The 22,957-nt window shown below is 34.6% G+C and overlaps 1 protein-coding gene across 6 annotated transcripts in view; it reads left to right on the top strand.

Annotated features, from left to right (window-relative positions):
* Window positions 1-22,957, top strand: part of CHM (CHM, Rab escort protein 1) — a 183,654-nt gene that overhangs the window by 149,377 nt on the left and 11,320 nt on the right. For all 6 annotated transcript variants that reach the window (XM_025373121.1, XM_025373123.1, XM_025373124.1 and 3 more), the window contains 3 exons: window positions 1,715-1,811; window positions 16,997-17,095; window positions 22,496-22,656. In XM_025373121.1, coding sequence (XP_025228906.1) covers window positions 1,715-1,811; window positions 16,997-17,095; window positions 22,496-22,656 — 357 coding nt within the window. The remainder of the gene's footprint in view (window positions 1-1,714; window positions 1,812-16,996; window positions 17,096-22,495; window positions 22,657-22,957) is intronic.

The following is a 22,957-nucleotide window of genomic DNA, read 5'->3' on the forward strand; positions in this document are numbered from 1 at the left end:
TAGAAATCAAAAGAAGTCCTTACATGTTATTGCACTCATTAAGATACTTTTCCAATTATGTTCATGTTTTTAGTTATACTCATTTAACTGTTGTTCAACATTCAATGTCTTAGTGGCTACTATCTCTTTAATGCCAAAGTGCATTTCCTATCATGAACAAAGGGAGTTGAGAGGAACATGGAGAAATAAGTTTTTGAGACATTTTGAGGCCAGAAATGTACATAAAAGTAGGATAGTCATGGTTATCAAAATAATTTCTATTGTAAAATTTGTTTTAGGTGTTTCCTCTTTGGGCCATCACTGTGACATTCTCAGTCAAAATGTAGCATAGCACTTATAGGGCAAAGTGCAAATGCACTTTTCCCTTTTGATAAGTATTTTCTATGTGAGAGGATAAAATTTCCTGAGATTGAAGATTAGATTGAGGATTAGTATTGAAACTTTAGGATCTACAAAGAAACATTGACCTGGGCCGGGCGCAGTGGCTCATGTCTATAATCCCAGTACTTTGGGAAGCCAAGGTAGCTGGATTGCTTGAGGTCATGAGTTCGAGATCAGCCTGGCCAACATGGTGAAACCCCCATCTCTACAAAAAATACAAAAAAAAAAAAAATATATATATATATATATATATATATATATATAGAGAGAGAGAGAGAGAGAGAGAGAGAGAGAGAGCCAGGTGTGGTAATGCATGCCTGTAATCCTAGCTACCTGGGAGGCTGAGGCACGAGAATCATTTGAATCCAGGAGGCGGGGGTTGCAGTGAGCCAAGATTGCACCACTGTACACCAGCCTGGGCAACAGAGTTGAGACTCCATCTCAAAAAAAAAAAAAAAAAAAAAAAAGAAACATTGACCTGAAGATCATTTAAAGTTTTTAAATATAAAGCCATCTAGCATATCATTAATGCCTAGGATAGTATACTACATTATCAATAAATAGTACTTAATAATTTTACATTTTACTTTTGATTCTGAATTTCTACTTTTATTAATGGAGTGTTTAAAAATTATTTGTTTTCAAATGTTTTGATATATATTTAGTTTGCTTGCTTCAATATGATTGGAATGGGTAACATCTTTAATTATTAGTGCTAGTTGCTGTTTTTAGCCATTATGAGTAATCAAGATTGATTTAATATGGTCTAATTTCAAACAGCAAAGTACACATATTTCAGAACTAAGAAGTCCTAATTGTATCCTTTGAAAATACAAATTGAATATCCCTTATCTGAAATGCTTGAAACCAGAAGTGTTTGGGATTTCAGATGTTTTCAGATTTTGGAGTGTGCCAGTTGAATGTCCCTAATTTGAAAATCTGAAATCCAACATGCTCCAATGAGCAACATGCTCCAATGAACATTTCCTTAGAGCATCATGTCGGCAGTAAATTTTGGATTTTGGAGTATTTTGGAATTTAGATAATGGTTACTCAACCTATAGTAAGTTTATAGTAAGAAACCTATAGTAAGTAAGGATTAAATAAATATTAAATGTATTTAAAATAGTTGTTATCTATGAGAATTATGAAAAGATACATAAATATGTTTCAAATTCTGTTCCAAAATTAAATCCTTACAAGCCATATTTTTTTCAGACATCAAGAGATGTTTGAAAAAGATACTCAGTTTAGAAGTTAATAGCATTTTAATGTTAGAAGAATGAAAATGAGATCTAACAGCTGTGTCTGATACTTTATTTTTGCTTTTTAGATTTCCATTTTGACAGTGCCAGCAGAGGAACCAGGAACGTTTGCTGTTCGGGTCATTGAGTTATGTTCTTCAACGATGACATGCATGAAGGGCACCTGTAAGCATAGTGGAGTGGTTATTTGTATTTTGTGTTTGTTTAGGGGGTAAAGGGAGCAGCTATTACAGTTGTGAAGGTGCTATTTACAGAGATTTTCTCGCTTTTTTATTATTCACAGTTTTTGTTTATACAAAATATGGTTATAGAGTAAGTCATTTCATACCATCCCCTTACCTGTAAACATTTCAGTGGCTAAATCTTCACAGGCTTAATGTTTTAGTTCTCCAGTGAAGGAATTTTATGACTTTCAATTCTAACTTTTATTTAGCTTATTGGAAACCTGGTTGCATAACATTTTTTTTTTTTTTTACTGCTAATTGTTTTTTCTTTACTTTCTGTCTTAGTCCATGTGAGCTGCTATGAAAAAATACATTAGACTGGGTAACTTATAAACAATAGAAATTTATTGCTCACAATTGTAGAGGCTGGAAAGTCCAAAATCAAGGTGCCAGCCGATTCAGTGTCTGATGAGGACCTGTTCCAATTCAGTAAGTGGCACCTTCTGTGTGTCCTCATATGGGCAAGGGAGTAAAAAAGCTTCCTTGAAGCCTTTTGTAAGAACACTAATCTCATTTATGAGGGCAGAGCTCTTGTGACCTAACCATCTTCCAAAGGCCCTACCTTTTAATACTTTTCTATTGTGGGCCTACTTGAGGTATTAAGAGGTAATACTTTTGCATTGCATATGTCAACATATGAATTGTGGGGAGACACAAATATACAAACCATAGCACCTTGAATTCTAAATTCTAAATCCAATTACTGAACTTTTTTCATGTATAAATTTTCCATTTATTTTGTTTTTTTATGAGACTAAAGTTAAGGACTACTTTACCTGCTCTTTCACTTATATGTTTCAAAACTTTTGTTTCCAGCAGCATTAGATATCATGCATTCTACAACATATTTCTTGATATTTCAGTAAATAGGAGTCAATAAGTATACATTATACATCACTGTGCCTAGACCTAAGCTATGTACTATAAGTATTAGAAGCAGAAGGTGAGATGCCTGATTTGAAATGTTCGTAATTGTTCTTACTGCTCACCTAATGGAACAAGACAATTTATTTATTAACTGAGTACAACATATTGTGCTAGGCATTTCATGGTACGTAAAGATGAGTAAGATAACCCCTGACCATAGGGGATTCACAGTCTAGTTGAACAGATAAAACAAGCACAAAAGTAGCTGGAAGACGCAAAATATGAGAGGTGCCAACAAACAGTGTACTCTGGGGATTCATAGGAGGGAGACATAATATCATTAACTAGAAAAATAGTTTTTGATCCTGTAAACGTGTTGCTCAGATTGTTACGTGAATTCTGAGAAGCAAAAAAAACTAATATGGTTTTGCGTGGTCACAAGGAAAACTTCAGTGGGGAAATGTAGAGCTACTACTTAAAAATGGAAAGTCTAATGCCAGCAGAGAGGGTTAAGAAAACTTTTCAACATTGCTATAATCCTAAACTTCCTTTGGAAAAGTAGCTCAGAGGACCATTTCTCCTTTTATAGTGTATTAGTCAGTTTTCATGCTGTTAATAAAAACATACCCGAAATTCGGAAGGAAAAGAGGTTTAATTGGAATCACAGTTCCACATGGCTAGGGAGGTCTCAGAATCATGGCAGGAGGTGAAAGGCACTTCTTAACATGGCGGTGGCAAGAAAAAAATGAGGAAAAAACAAAAGCGGAAACCCCTGATAAACCCATCAGATCTCATAAGACTTACTCACTCTCATGAGAATAGCACGAGAAAGACCAGCCCCCATGATTCAGTTACCTCCCGCCGGGTCCCTCCCACAAGACGTGGGAATTCTGGGAGATACAATTCAAGTTGAGATTTCAGTGGGGACACAGCCAAACCATATCATTCCACCTCCAGCCCCTCCGAATCTCATGTCCTCATATTTCAAAAGCAATCATGCCTTCCCAAGAGTCCCCCAAAGTCTTATTTCAGCATTAACCCAAAAGTCCACAGTCCAAAGTCTCATCTGAAACAAGGCAAGTCCTATCTGCCAATGAGCCTGTAAAATCAAAAGCAAGTTAGTTAACTTCCTAGATACAATGGAGGTCTAGGTATTGGGTAAATACAGCCATTCCAAATAGGAGAAATTGGCCAAAACAAAGGGTTTACAGGCCCCATGCAAGTCCAAAATCCAGCGGGGCAGTCACATTTTAAAGCTCCAAAATGATCTCCTTTGACTCCAGGTCTCTCACATCCAGGTCACACTGATGCAAGAGGAAGGTTCCCTGGTCTTAGGCAGCTCTGCCCCTGTGGCTTTACAGGGTATAGCCTGCCTCCTGGCTGCTTTCACAGGCTGGTGTTGAGTGTCTGCAACTTTTCCTGATGCAACCAGTTGGTGGATCTGTCATCATTCTGGGATCTGGAGGACAGTGGCCCTCTTCTCACAGTTCCACTAGGCAGTGCCAGAATAGAGACTCTGTATGGGGGCTCCAACCCTACATTTCCCTTCCACAGTGCCTTAACAGAGGTTCTCCATGGGGGCCCCACCCCTCCAGCAGCCTTTTGCCTGGGCATCCAGGCATTTCCATACATCTTCTGAAATCGAGGTAGAGGTTCCCAAACCCCAGTTCTTGACTTCTATGCACCACAGGGTCAACACCACATGGAAGTTGCCAAGGCTTGGGGCTTGCACCCTCTGAAGCCACAGCCTGAGCTCTACGTTGGGCCCTTTCAGCCACTGCTGGAGTGACTGGGACACAGGACACCAAGTTCCTAGGCTGCACACAATATGCGGGGGGCGGCCCATGAAACCACTTTTTCCTCCTGGGCCTCTAGGCCTATGATGAGAGAGACTGCAGTAAAGGTCTCTGACGTGGCCTGGAGACATTTTCCTCATGGTCTTGGTGATTAACATTAGGTTCCTTGCTACTTATGCAAATTTCTGCAACAGGCTTGAATTTCTCTTCGAAAAATGTGTTTTTCTTTTCTACTGCATCGTCAAGCTGCAAATTTTGTGAACGTTTATGCTCTGTTTCCCTTTTAAAATGGAATGCTTTTAACAGCACCCAAGTCACCTTTTGAATGCTTTGCTGCTTAGAAATTTCTTCCACCAGATACCTTAAATAATCTCTCTCAAGTTCAAAGTTCCACAAATCTCTAGGGTAGGGCCAAAGTGCCACCAGTCTCTTTGCTAAAACATAACAAGAATCACCTTTACTCCAGTTCCCAACAACTTCCTCAGCTCCATCTGAGACCACCTCAGCCTGGACCTTATTGTTCATATCACTATCAGCATTTTTATCAATGCCATTCAACAGGTCTCTAGGAGGTTCCAAACTTTCCCACATTTTCTTGTCTTCTTCTGAGCCCTCCAAATCATTCCATCCTCTGCCTGTTAACCAGTTCCAAAGTCACTTTTACATTTTCGGGTATCTTTTCAACAATGCCCCACTCTGCTGGGACCAATTTACTGTGTTGGTCTGTTTTCATGCTGCTGATAAAGACATACCTGAAACTGGGAAGAAAGAGGTTTAATTGGACTTACAGTTCCATAGGCTGAGGATGCTTCAGCATCATGGCAGGAGGCAAAAGGCACTTCTTACATGGCAGCAGCAAGAGAAAAATGAGGAAGAAGCAAAAGCAGAAACCCCTAATAAACCCATCAGATCTCATGAGACTTACTCACTATCATGAGAATAGCATGGGAAAGACCAGCCCCCCTGATTCAGTTACCTTCCACTGGGTCCTTCCCACAACACGTGGGAATTCTGGGAGATACAGTTCAAGTTGAGATTTGGCTGTGGACACAGCTAAACCATATCATATAGTGATTTGTGCTACAGGAAAATCTTAACCATGACGGTTGTTATTTTCTATTATTACTTTATTTTTCATGTCTTTTTATCTGTGTTAGCTTCTTAGATATAAAATAAAACGGCACCTGTTATGATTTTTGTAATTTGTATTTATTTTATGTTTGTGAATATACTTTTTCAAATTTCCATTTTTAGTTTAGATTCACGGAGTATATGCACAGATTTATTACAAGGGTATATCGCATGATGCTGAGGTTTGGTCTTCTGTTTATCCTGTCACTCAGATAGTGAACATAGTACCCAATAGGAAGTTTTTCAGCCATTTCTTCCCTCCCTTCCTCCTTTTGGAGTCTTCAGTGTCTGTTGTTCCCATCTTTATGTCCATGTGTACCCCAGATTTAGCTCCCACTTATAAGTGATTTCATGTAATATTTGGATTTCTATTTCTGTGTTAATTCACTTAGGATAATGGCCTCCAGCTGCAGCTGCATCCATGTTGCTGCAAATGACATGATTTTGTTTGTTTTTTATGACTGCATAGTATCCCATGCTGTATATGTAACGCGTTTTTTTAATCCAGTCCACTGTTGATTGGCAGCTAGGTTCCATGTCTTTGCTCGTGAATAGTGCTGTGATGAACATGGGAGTGCATTTTTTTTTCTTTGTGCAATGATTTATTTTCTTTTGGTTATATACCCAGCAATGGGATTGCTTGGTTGAATGGTAGCTCTGTTCTAAGTTTTTAGAGAAATCTCCAAACTGCTTTCCACAGTGGCTGAACTAATTCACATTCCTGCCAACAGTGTATAAGCATTCCCTTTTCTCTGCAGCCTGGACAGCATCTGGTATTTTTTGAATTATTAATAATAGCCATTCTGACTAGGGTGAGATGGTGTCTGTTTGTAGTTTGATTTGCATTTCTCTGATTAGTGATGTTGAGCATTTTTTCATATGTTTGTTGGCCACTTATATCTCTTCTTTTGAGAAGCGTCTGTTCAAATCCGTTGCGTACTTTTTAATGGGATGGTTTTATTCTTGTTGATTTAAGTTTTTTATAGATTTTGGATATAAGTTGTTTGTTGGATGCATAGTTTTTGAATATTCTGTCCCATTCTATAGTTTATTTGTTTACTCTTTTGATAGTTTCTTTTGTTGTGTACACGCTTTTTAGTTTAATTAGGTCCCATTTGTCAATTTTTGTTTTTGTTGCAATTGCTTTTGAGGACTTGGTCATAAATTGTAAATAGCCTTCATAAATTGTTTTGTAAATTATTTTTCCGTTTGTCATATTTTAATATCCCCAGTCTAATAATTCATGTTCACTGTTGATAATTTGGAAGATACAAAAAAGAAAAGTTACTATAATTCCTCTACGAAGTAATGATAAATACCCTTGGTGTATGATTCTTTGTCCTTTTTTCTTTGTATGGGCATGCACATGTATTTTCATAAAATGCAGTATTGTTTTATGTACTGTTTTATAATATGTTTTTTAATAAATGTAGTACGAAAATGTTTTTGCATGTCTGTGATAGCATTTTCAGTTATTTTGGTTATGCCATTTAAACTGAAGTGAGACCTCAGTTTTTTCAGTGGTGCTTGGCAGGAGTAGAGGAATTATTGTCCCAAAGTTTTCTATCTTGCTAAGATACTCTTTCCTGGTCTTTTGCTAGAGAGTGTAGGTTTTTGTTGGGGCTTTTAAAATCTGAGTCCATTGGTGTTTCCAGTTGTCAGTTTCTGTGGCTCTCACTTGGAGATATATGATACAAAAAAAAACCCAGGGGACTCTGCCATTTTGCTCTTTTGGTCTCAAGTTCTCTAACCGGTCTGCTTTCTTCGTTCCAGTTTTCAGTCTTGCTATGTTGGTTTTATATATTATGTCCAAGATTTTTAGCTGTACTCAGGAAAAACCAGGATAATCTCCTTTATTCTTTCTGGATGTGGAAGTCTCAGAGTGCCCCCAAAGTTATACCGACTTACACATCCAATGGCAGTTTGTAAACAAACATGTCTGTTTTCTTCAAAGCTTCAAGAGCACTGAGTGTTATCTTATCAAAACTCCTTTGCCAATTTGAAAATTGAAATACTGTGTTTAAACTTGCATTTAATAACTCATAAAGTTATGAGTTATGAGCTGTACTTCGGCCCCTTTTAGCCATGACTAGAGCAGCTGGGATGCAGGGCACCACATCCTTAGACTTCACACAGCAGGGGGGGCCCTGGACCTGGCCCATGAAGCCATTTTTTTCCTCTTAGGCCTCCAGGCATGTGATGGGAGGGGCTGCCGCCAAGGTCTCTGACATGGCCTAGAGACATTTTCACCATTGTCTTGGTGATTAACATTTGACTCCTCATTACATATACCAATTTCTACAACCAGCTTGAATTTCTCCTCAGGAAATAGGTTTTTCTTTTCAATCTCATTGTCAGGCTGCAAATTTTCCAAACTTTTATGCACTGTTTCCCTTTCAAAACTGGATGCCTTTAATAGCACCCAAGTCACCTCTTGAATGCTTCACTGCTTAGAAATCTCTTCCACCAGACACCCTAAATCATCTCCCTTAAGTTCAGAGTTCCACAAATCTGTAGAGCAGGAGCAAAATGCTGCCAGTCTCTGCTAAAACATAACAAGAGTCACCTTTACTCCAGTTCCCAACAAGTTCCTCAGCTCCGTCTGAGACCACCTCAGCCTGGATTTCATTGTCCATATAATTATCAGTGTTTTGGTCAAAGCCATTAAACAACTATCTATGGAGTTCCAAACTTTCCCACGTTTTCCTGTCTTCTTCTAAACCCACCAAACTGTTTCAACGTCTCCCTGTTACCCCGTTCCAAAGTCACTTCCACATGTTCAGGTATATTCTCAGTAGCGCCTCACTCTAATGGTACCAGTTTACTGTATGAGTTCATTTTCGTGCTGCTGATAAAGATACCGGAAACCGGGCCATTTACCAAAGAAAGGGGTTTATAATGGACTTACAGTTCCACGTGGCTGGGGAAACCTCACAGTCATGGCGGGAGTCAAGGAAGGGCAAGTCACGTGTTACATGGATGGCAGCAGGCAAAGAGAGAGAGCTTGTGCAGGAAAACTCCCCCTTATAAAACCATCAGATCTCTTGAGACTTATTCACTATCACGAGAACAGCATAGGAAAGAGCTGTCTCCATGATTCAGTTACCTCCCACTGGTTCCCTCCCACAACATGTGGGAATTCAAGATGAGATTTGGGTGGGGACACAGCTGAACCATATCACCATAGCTTAATCAGTTTATCAGTACAAAACTAGACAAAGGGACTGGGTTTGGTTTTTTAGTCTTAATAGTAAGGCTTACACCAGGAAGGTTGGCTGAGAGAGTTAAGTTTCAATTTATTATTTATACTATGCCTTGTTTCCAATAAAAAGAGAAGTTAATGTTCATTTAAAAATCTTTTATGCATTCTTTTTACAATAACATTCATTGCTGGAGTAGTGCTATAATAGAGTTAATGTTTAATGTGTAATATATAACGAGACTTAAGAAATACACTGAGATAGAAACTGATATTTTTATCATTCACTTGCTCTTATTAAAGCTTAGATTCTTTTTTTCCTCCTTCTTTTTTAATGCTTTTTGCCTGTTCATAGACATTCAAGAACAATTTGTAACTTGGACGTTAAAGGTCTTTAATGGTGTATTTTCCTGCTGCTGCCCTAATTGAGAGTCATTGACGTCACAGATAGTTGCAAGTTGTTCTGTTCTCAGTCTGTCTTCTGAAACAACTAGCCTTATAATCTCATAGAAGATTAAACCACCTTTTTCTTTTCTATTGGTTTCTTTCTGTTTCAAGTCAGAAAAAAAGAAAAGAAGCAAATATACCCTGTGTTTATTTTATGTATCCAAACCTGTTTGTAACTCATTTATTTTTCTCTTTTTAAGCTCCCCAGCTATGAGCAAATTATTTAGTTTAGAATGTTACACAGTCATTTCTCTTTCCTAACTACTTTTACTTTCAAATCTCTTTTAAGGGTTTTGACTTTCCTATACCTTTTGAATAAAGCATCTCCTGAGCACAATGGAACATGTTTTAAAATTCACATAATTGTTTCTTTACAGAATAATTTAGAAACATAATTTCATTATTTTCCAGGTCAAGCTTCAAAAACTGAAAATGCTAAATATGCTTATTTGTGCCATAACATCTCACTTTTCAGGGGGAAGGATGTGTGGAATTTGACATTACTCAATTGGAAAGAAATGTATATTCAAAAGAATTTGTTTCAATTAGAATTCTTGGTGGAAGACTTTTTACCATTCTATCTGAATGGTGTTATTTATATATGTTTACATTAGCTATGTGGTGGAATTCTCATATTTGTAATAATTATGTTGTTGAAATGTTTGCGATCATCCATTTGATCATGGTTTTGTAGAAATCAAACAATAAAATAGTGTTTAAGAAGAATAAATTTTAAATGTAAATTTTATATTAAAAAAATCACTAACTTTAAATGGATTTTGTTGTGACTTATTTTCTCTTCAAACAGTTACTTAAAATAAGTGGACAAACACATCTATACATTTAAACTTTGGTTCCATTGTATAAGTGGCAGACATGTAATCAATATTGCTAAATGAGTGGAACCGAGTGCCTTCCTTGCCCTAAAACTTGATGCTGTAATAATGAAATCATGAAATAAACTTACTGTTCTTCCTGTCGGAAGAATCATTTGACAAATATTGGCAAGTACTGTAACTGATGTAGTTATACTTGAATAAATCAAATATAATCAAAATATAGACCAATGAGACTTTGTGACTTCTACCCATACCTCAAAGTTTATAAAATGAAATTTATAGAAAGTAAATGATGTAAACTTTGATGATTTAGAGTTCAGTTGTTTAACAAAGAATGTATTTTAAAGATATGTTATTCACGAGCAAATTAACTTAGACATACTTATTACAAAATTATGGCTTTTAGAGAAATTATGGGAATTCTTCAGTAAAAATTTAAGCCTTTTTGTAGTTTTAAACACTGGATTTCATTTATGTCTAATCTAGTATGTCCATTATTCATTAGCCATAACAATCTATATATGAAGATGTATTTTTCTTTGAAAAATATTACTGATTTTAAAGGTATTATTTTCCCCACATAAATCCAAGTAGATGAGGAAGTTTAAATTTGTCACAGGTACTCTACTCTTAACTATGAAGGTTTTATGTTGTCTTTAAGTTCATATTAAGTATTCACTTGTTAACTAATTCTGATACTCATTTTATCTTTACTTCTCTTCAGTATCTACTACCCAAATTTATCCATTCTTAAATCAGCACAAGCTTTTACTTTCTTCCCATTGAGCACGGGGTAGAAATTTGCAAATTTTTAGTGTCGACTAATCAGGTTTGACTAATACTGTGGCACTTTATATTAAATATTATTTAATTATTGTCACTTTCAGTGGTGTATAATATATAAAACATTAAATCTTAATGTTTTAGATATCATGTAATAAGGTAGAATGTATAATTCTCAGTGTTTTCAACTTCTCAGCCACTTTTGTCTTTATACAAGTCACACTTTTTACGCTTTTTATTTTTAATCCTGTGCTATGCAAATGCTATATTGTATGTAGTCTTAAGTGTGTGCTCAAGAATGTGCTTAAGACATAAAACTACCTCAGAGTTCACTTATACTTTTTAAAATTCTCTTTAATGACTTTTCATAGATGTCACATTGCCTTAAATTTGGTTTGATTTAGAATTTGTAAAACCATAAGTATACCACTGAAGTTTACCTTTACAGATATGGGAATAGTATATATGAAAGGTTCTTGAAAGGCAAATAAATAGTTCACTAAACAAGGGAGATACATTTCATTAACACAATCCGTATAGTGGTGGAGAACATAGGCTGGGTTCAAATCCCAGTTTTTACTAACTACTTGACTAACCTTAGGCAAGTTACTTAATTTCTCTGTGCCTCAGCTTTCCTATCTGTGAAATAGGAATAATGATAGTATCTACCTCAGGACTGTTATTAGTATCAATGTTACTTAAGCCGATATATTGATAGACTGATAGGAAATCATGGTTACCCAGTAATGTAGGCATTTTTCTAAGCAACTTTGGGTTAGCCTCGTTTTTGCATCTGTTTTTAAAGTAGTAGAGTTACGTTTTGTAAAATCTAAAGTCCGCTTAAATTTTCCTCCCCTCAGCTAATTTGGTTCAGGTTACTGAGATTGTTAAATAACTGAAATGTATTTGTTTATTGTGTTTTTCAAAGCTAAACAAGCCATATTTTTTTTTCACAGAGTTCATCTTTCAGGACATACCTAATATATTTATTTCTATTCATCTTATATCCTAAGTGAATTTAATATGAGATTTACTTTCTTTTAAAGTCATTAAATGAACAAAACATTATCTTTGCAACCCTTCCATTTGACGTTCATTTTCATGTTCTTTGCAGTATTTACTCATACACTAGACATTTTGAATTTTTTTCATACATATTAATCAGGCAATAACAGCTGTTTTATTCTGGGATTTGATGTTACAGGATGTTATTTATCTGTGATATGATTATATATTTGTGAATATATAACGTGAAATATATATATGATATACATAATAACACAGAATTTCATGTAGATGCTGGTTTATATACTTTTTCTGCTTTTGTGACCCTATTTTAAAAGTGCTATATACCTTTTATAAAAATGAGTTAGATACTGATTTAAAATAATTATCAGTGCCTTTTTCATTTGCTTTTTGAAAATATGACATTTCAAATTATTATTATTAGTTTTGTCACAAGACAAAGATTTGATTTTATTATACGTAAACTAATTTTTCTTCCTGATCTTAAGGTGACGTTCTGGATTTTTTTTCTTAAATTCTACTGAGAAAGTGTAAGTTGACTATAGACTTTTTCATAGTAGAATTTAAAAATTAAATTGTGTGTCATATGTCATCAAACTCATTTCCTTACTTGCTACCATAGAGAAAGTGTGTCTGAGCTTCTCTGTTTTATTGATACAGTCATATCCTCATTTGTGCTATATTACATAAATTACATGTGGCCTTTATAGTTATATGAAAGATATGTTACCAGCCACATTGATCTCTATGTAAATTCATTACATATTTCTAGTTAGGTTGCACAACAAAGCCTACTTGCTGACTAGCCTATAAATAAAGATTCTTTAAATGCATTTGGAACAATTTTGCCTGCTTGTATAGAGTGAATGACTGCTATATGTGGTAACCTCAGAAGCTTGAGGAATAGATTTCCTGCCTTTTACAGCAAACATTTACTTAGGTTTTACATTCACATTTGTAATGCCATCCGTTTTGATTTAAAATCTGTCATCATTGAAAGAATCGTAGCTGGTGAGTAAGGAATTACTTTCGTAAACTTGAGACTAGAAAGAGGTCTTATAGATGGACTAATTGTACCCCTTCATTTTAATTACAAGGACACTGAAGCCAGAGAGAAGAACTGACTTGGCCAAGTAGATATAGAGAGCTGAAGTGAATACCAGACCCATGTAATCATCCTATACTATGTCACTCTGCTACTGTACATTGGACTTGTTGCTTTTAAATGTGCTCATTATTATACTTGTGCATATTCTGAGTAGAAATCCTACTTCTTATGTGTTTCAAAACAACTCGTAAGAGCGATCAGCATTCCAAAGGCAGTTTTGGAGAACTAAAAGTGTGTTGTTATTTCTAGTTTTGTGTTGAGTTACTTCTCACTTCTAAATTAAGACTTACTTTGCACTAAGATTTCTTTAATGCCAATACAAATCAAGTATATTGCCAAAAGAGGGATTGTGATAGAAAATACATGTTTTCATTAAGTCTTTGGCCATTTTTAGCTCATTAAGCCTTTAAGCAGTTACTAAATGAAGTCAAAGGAGCATAATTTATAAAAAGATAGAGTTAGGATTTAAATTTTTTTTTGTTCAGTTACAATCTCACATGGTGCCTGTGGGAAATGTTTCCACTTGTATTGCATCTTCCACAATCTTAGCAATAGTTGTCAATTGGTACTAATGAAATGTAATACTTTTAGGAAAGCATTTGCCCTGCGTGATCTAACTGGTGGTCGTTGTTGGCCTGTATTGAGCAAGTTAATTATTTGGAGAAGAATTAAAGTCACAAAGATGCAAAGAAGAATTTTACATAATTGAATTTTAGTAGAAATGTGATAACATGTTCTACATGTTTGGTTTTGAGTTTACCTTATATCCTTAAGGTCTTCAGACTTTTTGCTCATTTATCCCTTGAACACTTTACAAGTTGACATACACGGTTTTTCATCAGAAGAGTCAAATAATTGCAAAGAATATAATTTCTAACATCATAAATATTGACTTATAGTAAAACTATAACATTACTCATTTAAATGTATTCAGTGGAATCTAAGTACCAGGGATCTTTGATATCCATCACCTATTTAAAAAATAAATGCAAATAGAATTGTTTTGAAACTTTCTAGGGCAATAAGCTCCTAATTATCTAAAATTTTCTTCTGGATTTAGTAATTAGTGCAATTATTATTTCTACAGAATTAATCTGTCTTAAATATATTACAGTTTTGGTAAATATTAAACAGAATAAGTAAAATTTGTTGAAATGTGTCACTGAATGAAGTAGGAGAGGTGGAGCTGAGCATCTGTATGAGAACCCCCTTATAGGTGATATAACTTGTGAAAAGTCCTCTTGTATCCTCACACACATCCCTGTTTGAATGCTGCTGACTTAAGTGACTGACTGTGCCTTCTGCAGGATAGAATCACATAATATAATTTAGTGACTAAGGGCAGACACTCTGCAGGCAGACCATATGGGCTTCAATTCCAGCTCTGTGTCCCAATTCTTCCTTGTGCTAATTGCATGACTTTAGGAAATCTGTGTAACCCCCCATCCCTCTGTTGTCTCATCTGTAAAATGAGAATAACAGTTTGCTGTTGCACAGGTAAAGTGAAATAATACTTGTAACATGCTATATATGCTCGTAATATGCTATAATACTTGTAACATAAGTGTCTGACACATGCATGTTAGTTGTACAGTCAACTCTAGATATTCTTTTAAATGTATTTTGAGAATTTTATAGATATATCTTAATGTGTTTATAAGCATTTCTCAGACAGATTTAAATAATTTGAGATTACCAATTGGTACTTCCCTTTCCTCTTTCCTGGTAAATCAGATAATTTCCCACATTTTATACAAGAAACTAATCAGAATTTCCCCATGAATATGTACACATAGATCTATTGGTATAGGAATGCATATCTATTTAAGCACAAGAATACTTAATGTTTGTCCGTGACAGTGAGACAAATTATAATTAACAAACATTTATTGAATACCCACTTTAAGTAAAAGTTGTATTTAACAAAAAGGAGAAAAATCGACTCTAAAGCTTGCCCCTGCAAAGGACTTACAAGATATATTAAGATTAATAAACAAATGTTGGGAATCATTGAATTTTACAAATAGCACAATCAGCAATCTCTGATTTGAAGAGAACCAAAATGAATTCAGTGATCTATACTAGAAGGTGACGTAGGTAGCAGGAAAAGTAGGAAGGATAGGGGAAAAAATAGTTATTCATACCTTAAATTCGTATTAATAGATCAATTAACAATGTAGCCTCTAAGCAAAGTCAAGGTATAGGGATTCGAATTCAGCTTATTAATGTCTTTGTAAGAATTGTTATAAAACTCATTAATCATGAGATGATAATCTTACACTTCACTACTAGACATTTTTCCTAGCATAACCTGAACTCTCTGTTATGTTGGTAAGAAATATAATGATATATTAACTTAAGTGTATCTCTTTAAAATATATGTCCTGTTTAACAGAACCAATAGTTTAGCCATTAAGATATTTTTCAAAATATACTTATTTATATCCAGGTTCATCTGCTTTTTCCCTAATAAACATAAACAAACAAAAAACTGGAAAATTGAGAACTTTGGCATGAGCATTTGTATTTCATGAGATTTTGAAATAAGAGACAGGATAGGTTCTCTCATATGGATTGCTGACCTTCGTAATTGCATACCCTGTTTAATTCAGTAATTATGTAGGAGGATTAAGTCTTATCCCCACTAATGCTATACAGCATTTGAAAAAAGTTAACCAAAATAATTTTTGTTATGATGCTCATTATATCTTTGGAAATAATTAGTACTATACATCCTACAGTATCCCAGAACCAATGAGAATCATTGTTAAATTCATGTAAAAATAATGCTTAAATAAGGTAGACCTATTATTAGGCCTTGAGTAATTCAGGAACCATCCTTAAATATCACTTCCTTTGGTGGGCCTGGGAGGGAAAAAGCTACAAAATTTGATTTTAGTTCCATGGTTATTAGAGTCCCTCAATTTATGCTTAGATATATTTTAGAATAGTTGAATATGGAATGAATTTTGATAATGTGAATCTTATTCTGATGTTGGCTTTCATGATAAAATTTGAACTGTCTTCCTGGAGTTTAAAAAAAAAATTCTACTAGTCTGAAACTCTTGGAAAAGAAGTGGGTGTATCTTTCTCCCCCTACTAATATAGTGGGAGGAGAAATTTCTCGGTACTTACTGTTCTCTAATATATTCTTTCTGCTATTATTGTATCTCATCCCAAATAACAGGACCATAAGAACTTCTTTCATTTGGAGATCCCCTTACTCCTTTATTGCAAAACACAGAACTCTTTATTCTTTCTTCACCTTTTGTGCATAGGCCTGTAGGAGTTTTAACGGAGTTAGGCTACAATATTTTACTTCCGTGAAGGGCCTTTTTTGTACATGATTTTCTCTAACATAAACATTCTGCAGGTTTCAGGCCCCATAACTCTGTAAATGCAAAAGGAAAGTAATTTGAAATTCCTGAAAATATTATAGACTGTTTTAACCTATGCCGTTTTATGTGCTTTCAAGTATATGTGATTGTAACTAAATCAGCAGTGTTCTCCCAAAAGGTTTTTAGAGAACCCTGTAATTCATAGATGATGTGTTGTTAACTTATCAGCAAACATGTATAAATGGATTTTTCTGTCTGCAGTGTATGAAGTGTGTTCTCTTAGGTAAATACATACCTCACTTTCAGCCTTTCTTTACCCAGTTAATCTTTAGGAATGTCGTAAGTTATAACAAGCTCTTTTCTGTGAATAAATGATGTCTAAGATTTTCTACTCTGTTTTATCAAATTAACATCAACTGGTTCTTCTTGGGTACTTGTTGGGTACTTCTTTTAGCTGTTAGTTAACATATGTTGTAACTACTATGACTTGCTCAGCTCTCTATTATCCATAATACCAGCTTCATGCCTTAAGTATGAGTAAAATAGATTTGTGATGAGAAGGAACTCAAACTTTTTTTTTTTTTTTTAACAGATTTGGTTCATTTGACTTGCACATCTTCTAAAACAGCAAGAGAAGATTTAGAACCAGTTGTGCAGAAGTTGTTTATTCCATATACTGAAATGGAGATAGGTAAGAAAAATAATTGACTCATGATGGAAGGGTAATGTAACCATCATAATCTTCTTAGATACATCATGAAAGTTTCTGCAACCTAAACTGAAATGTGATGTATTTAACAACAATTCACATGTTTTGGTAAGATGGTTAAGCATAGTGTCTGCCTAAACATGTAGGAAAATGTTCACTCTACAATGTTAAAGGAAATATATGCATCATACACACACAAAAAAGCATAATTAAGCACAAAAATATACATTTATATTTATAGTTACACAGAAAAAGGATTGTTAGAAAATTTTGGTGGGATTATGGGCCATTTTCCTTATAATTTTCTTTATTTTACAAGTGTTGTACAGAAAGCATATATTCCTTTTTCAGAAAAATGTATCTTCCTTTAAGGAAAAAAGATTCAAGTAATAGATTAAAATATTAATTGGCAGATGTAGAAATCCTTTCCTATCTAATAGTCTTTTTTTTTTTTTTTTTCCTTTTGAGACAGAGTCTCACTCTGTCGCCCAGGTTGGAGTGCAGTGGCGTGATCTTGGCTCACTGCAGCCTCCACCTCCCAGGTTCAAGCAATTCTCCTGCCTCAGCCTCCTGAGTAGCTGGGACTACAGGCGAGTGCCACCACACCCAGATGATTTTTGTATTTGTAGTAGAGACGGGTTTTCCCATGTTGGCCAGGGTGGTCTGGAACTCCTGACCTCAGGTGATCCGCCCACCTCGGCCTCCCAAAGTTCTGGAATTACAGGCGTGAGCCACTGCATCCGGCCTCTAATAGTCTTTTAATACATAATGTACTAGTGATTTAATAAATATTTAACTCCCAAAAGTGTATATGCTACTTATTCATAGGGGAAACACATTTTAAAATTTTCCCCCTATATAATAGGGTAGCACTTGCAGCTATGAATGGAGAAAATATGGCATATTTTCTGTGTAAATGATAAAAGAAGCCTTTTGAATTTTCTTTTATATGACGTGAAGGTGATTTTTATTATAGGATTTGCATGTGCACTTGAATCTTGATCATTTTCTTCCATTGATTTATATGTCTTTTTTTGCATGTCACTTTTGTTCATGCAACCATTTATTTACTCATACCTATTCTGTTTCCTTGCAGCTCATTTCCTATGTGGGTTGCTTATTTTCTTAATGCAGAGATAGTGCATAGAGGGGGGTTTATTTACATGAGAAGACAAGCTGTTCTTTAGTTTTTTTTTTTAATTTTATGGGTACATACTAGGTGTGTATATTTATTGGGTACATGAGCTATATTGATACAGGCATACAATGTGGAGTAATCACATCATGGTAAATGGGATACCCGTCACTTTAAGCATTTATCATTTCTCAGTGTTACAGTCATTCTAATTATACTCTTTTAGTTACTTTAAAGTTCACTGTAAATGACTGTACTCACCCTGTTGTGCTATCAAATGCTAGATCTTATTTGTTCTGTTTATGTTTTGCACCCTTTAACCATCCCCACTTTTCCCTCTTCCTTCTCCATTACCCATCCCAGCCTCTGATAACCATCATCGTACACTCTATCTCCATGAATTACATTGTTTTAATTTTTAGCTCCCACAAATGAGTGAGAACACATTAAGTTTGTCTTTCTGTGCCTGGCTTATTTCACTTAACATAATGAACCTGTTATGTTCTCAGGGGCTAATATCAATTATGTTTTTTGGGAGCTATCCAAATAAAGTATTTGAAAACTTCACTTTAGTTTGGGAGTTAATTTAAAAATTAAATTATTTTAGTTATAATTTATTAATTTGTAAATTGCTTATATGTTTTCTTTATTGGAAAGTATCATATAAGTGTTTGGATTATTAAAAATTTGATTGCCAAGGTAAAACACATGATAATATTCCTAAATCTAATATGGAGTCATAGTTTTTTCTTTTGGCTTTAATTACAACTATACTTTGTGTAGAAACCCTGAGTTTCTTAATTATTTCTGAAATTTTAAATAATTATTATGTTTTAACTTCATTGTGCGGTAGTCTTAATGCACTAAATATGAATCATATCATTACTCTTCACTTTTTAAATGCATTTAATTTTCTTTAAAAAAATATCCAGCTGGGGGATATTACATGTTCATTACTTAGCATCCTCTATCCATTTTAGATTTTTAAACATTAATCTTAATAGTTAAAGTGATCCCATTTTTGAAATGATGTATTGTTTAGAACCTGAGAGGAATTCTTTGGTAAGAACTATGTGCTCAGAGGGGTCCTCAGGTGCACTGAGGCACTGAAAAGCTAGTTTTCACTGCCACATGGGCCTTTTTATCATCAGGATGAGGTAGTGGTCATATTTTAATTAAAATGTCAGAACAAATACTGTTGGAGTTATTGAAAATGAATCACCAGATAAAGTGAGCACTGGGCCATGGCAGGTCAAAGAGGCAAAGTCACCTGGAGAAGAGAACTCAATTCATTTTCCTGCCTAAATGAGGAAGAAGGAACTTTATGAGCAATATGAACTTTTAATACTTTAAAGCACATTCTTCTCTGTAGCAGAAGCCCCTATTTTCACAGATTGATGGCTTTTAGTATTATGTTTTGATTATTTGACATTCATGTAATACCTTATGCTTTACTGCATTGTAAATATTGTAGTTTAAAACGTGTACCAAAGGAATAACATTATTTGGGCTTATTTTCTTTTTGTTTGTGTTTGAATTCTACATTCTCTGTGCTTCATAATGCTTGGTGAAAGTCAGCCTAGTCACCTTTTAGAAAAAAAATCTGTATAATAGCCATCCTAGTACATGTGAAGTAGTATCTCGTTGTAGTCTTGCTTTGCTTCTCCCCCAATGATTAGTGATGTTCAACATCTTTTCAAGAGCTTATTGGCCATCTGTCTATCTTCTCTGGAGAAATATCTATTCATTGCCTTTGCACATTTTTAAAAAATTATTATTATACTTTAAGTTCTAGGGTACATGTGCACAACGTGCAGGTTTGTTACATATGTATACATGTGCCCCTATGACAGTCTCCACCACTCTGCCGGTATTACCAACATAGTTTACTCTATCCCTAAACACAGCATGCAACTGTAGACACCATTTCTTGCTTTGTTGTTGTTGTTGTGCTATAGTTGCTTTTCTTCTACCTACCCTATTCTACACTTACTCCAGTTTAATTTGCCCAACATCCTATTCTAAATTGCCTATTACATCTTTAGTCCTTCTTACTATCAAATTGAATGAAATGAGCTACTGCAGAAAACCAGTTCTACCACCGGCAACTTGTGATGCACTCCTAGCCAAAGCTCAGCAACTTTAATATTTTTTGACAGTTCTGCACTTCAGAACTGCATGTTATTTTTCCAGCTATCTCTTTGCCTTCCAGCTGAACTCAAAGAAAGATGAAGCAGTTATATATCTCTTTAAGGTTTTAAGGTCAAAGCCTGATAATGCCCTTGTATCCAGAGCATTTGTCTTCAGTCTGTGTCAGTTTTTCACCTTCCTCATGGTTTCTTTTCAAAGTTTCAACCTCTATAAAATTAGTTTAAATCTATTGGATTATTCGTTTCCTCCAGCTTTTATTAAGTGGAGTGTTCCTTTGAGCTGGATCTTTAATGAGATACAAGATAAACTCTCCTAGTATATGCTTACAAATGGGCTGGGCAATATTAAAGACTTTCCAGACCTTAGCCCACTTGTTAGCAGTGCTCCCCAAGTCTGGTATACCAAATCATAGGAGATACATTTAAGTACCTTCCCATAAGATTTGTGTGACTAAACTCACTAATCAGTTTACTAAGAGCCATATGGTGTTAGCTATAAAATATGAATTCCTTATGTTCCTTTATTTTGTCAATAGATTTAACCACCTAATATGTTCCTACATGAAGTTAGTGATATCTTAGACGACTCATAGATCTTGGCACTAGAAAGGAGCAGCTTAGGAGATCACTTCTTCCACTCAGAGTTTCTTCATCCTATTCCACTAATAATTATGGATTATTCAGGATGAACTAGGAAAATAACTTATTTGGTATTCTTATAGTGGAGATACTGTAAATTAAATATAATAAAATCCTGTTTATCCTGATGTGGGAAATAGGGCTTTCTTGTTAATTGAATACTGCAATTAGGTAAAAATTTCTCTACATTGATTACCAATTAAATAATAGTTATTAATGAGATAATTATGCCTTTAACATTTTCTTTATTATTCATGAGGTACTTCATGGTCTTGGGCAATCTTCATAAACATTCATTATTATTTTTGTACAAAATTTGAACTTTTGTTCAGATTCAGGCTAAAGAAAACTCTCTAGTCAATGAATGTATCCACAGCAATATTTTATGTTTTCAAACAAAGAAAATCTAATTATAACAATTTTAAAGAGGAGAGGCAAATAAATGATTGTCATATTAGCAAGAAATAGGCTTTATGCATTGAGATTAATAACATTGGACCTTTTTACAAGCATATCGTACTTTGGATCATACCTGAAAATACAATAACATCAATTCAGAAATTATTTACTGAGCATCTGTCATGTGCTAAGCCCTATATTAGGGAACCAAAAACAAGGGAGGAGAGTAAGAACTAAGTCTACTTCATGTGTGTATCCCCAGCTCCTAGCTTAATGCCTAACACGCGTAATAGACACATGCTCTTAAATGAGAGAACATATGCTCAAAATGGCATTCACTGTTATGACTTCATTTTTTATATTTGTTGGTTATCATTAATTTTTTAATCCAGTAAGACAAAGCATTAGGATGTGAGTTAGGACAACAAAGTTTTAATCCTATATTTACTATTTTTGTGATAATAACTTTATCGATATATCATTCATATACCATATGATCCACCCTTTTCAAGTGTACAATTCAGTGTTTCTTAGTATATTTATAGAATTGTCCAAACATCACCACCATCAGTTTTAGAACATTTCTATCACCCCCAAAAGAAACGTCATACCAATTAGTGATCACCTCCCATTTGCCCCCAGTTTCCTTCAGCCCTAGGTAACCTACTGACCCACTTCCTGCTTATCCTAGACATTTCATGTGTATATACTATTGAATTACTATATAGTTTATCAAGTTGGTTTGTCCATTTGAAACATAAGGAAATCAATTTATGTTGTCTTCTGTCTTTATAGGGAAAATTTAAGCATGAATGTGATCATAAACCCTTTGATACTAGTGAGAAATAATAGAAGTCCAAAAGAGCACGATTGGAGTAAAATCTAATTAACTTACTCATCAAAATAGTGTGTAGATGCAAGTTTACTGATTGTTTACATACAAAGCTCTGATTTACTACAATGTCTAGTCATGGCTTAATCGGTAATAGGCTACACAGTGTAGTAATTGACAAGCATATTGTATTTTAGAATGTAAATAAAATTTATTTATATGTTTAGAAAATGAACAAGTAGAAAAGCCAAGAATTCTGTGGGCACTTTACTTCAATATGAGAGATTCGTCAGACATCAGCAGGAGCTGTTATAAAGATTTACCATCCAACGTGTATGTCTGCTCTGGCCCAGATTGTGGTTTAGGAAATGATAATGCAGTCAAACAGGTAAGGCTGTTGATGTTTCTCAGTTTTGTGTTAGGATGTTTGTGTGGTTGGGAAATATTTTTTCCTCCGGGAGGAGAAAAAAGTCTAGAAAAGCATCTCTCAATACCATTTCTGTAATTTGCCCTAAAAGTTTTTTCTATGTAGCTTCTACAAAGCTACTTTAAGTATACTTTAAATACAGGATCAGGTATTTTCACTTTCTTGAATAAAATGTTGAATTACAGAGATTTTTTTATGAGTTCCATTGTGGGAATAAGGATAGAAGATGCTAAAAATACATATTCATAAATAAGAATTTATA

The sequence above is a fragment of the Theropithecus gelada genome, chromosome X, assembly GCF_003255815.1.
Source record: "Theropithecus gelada isolate Dixy chromosome X, Tgel_1.0, whole genome shotgun sequence".
NCBI lineage: Eukaryota > Metazoa > Chordata > Mammalia > Primates > Cercopithecidae > Theropithecus > Theropithecus gelada.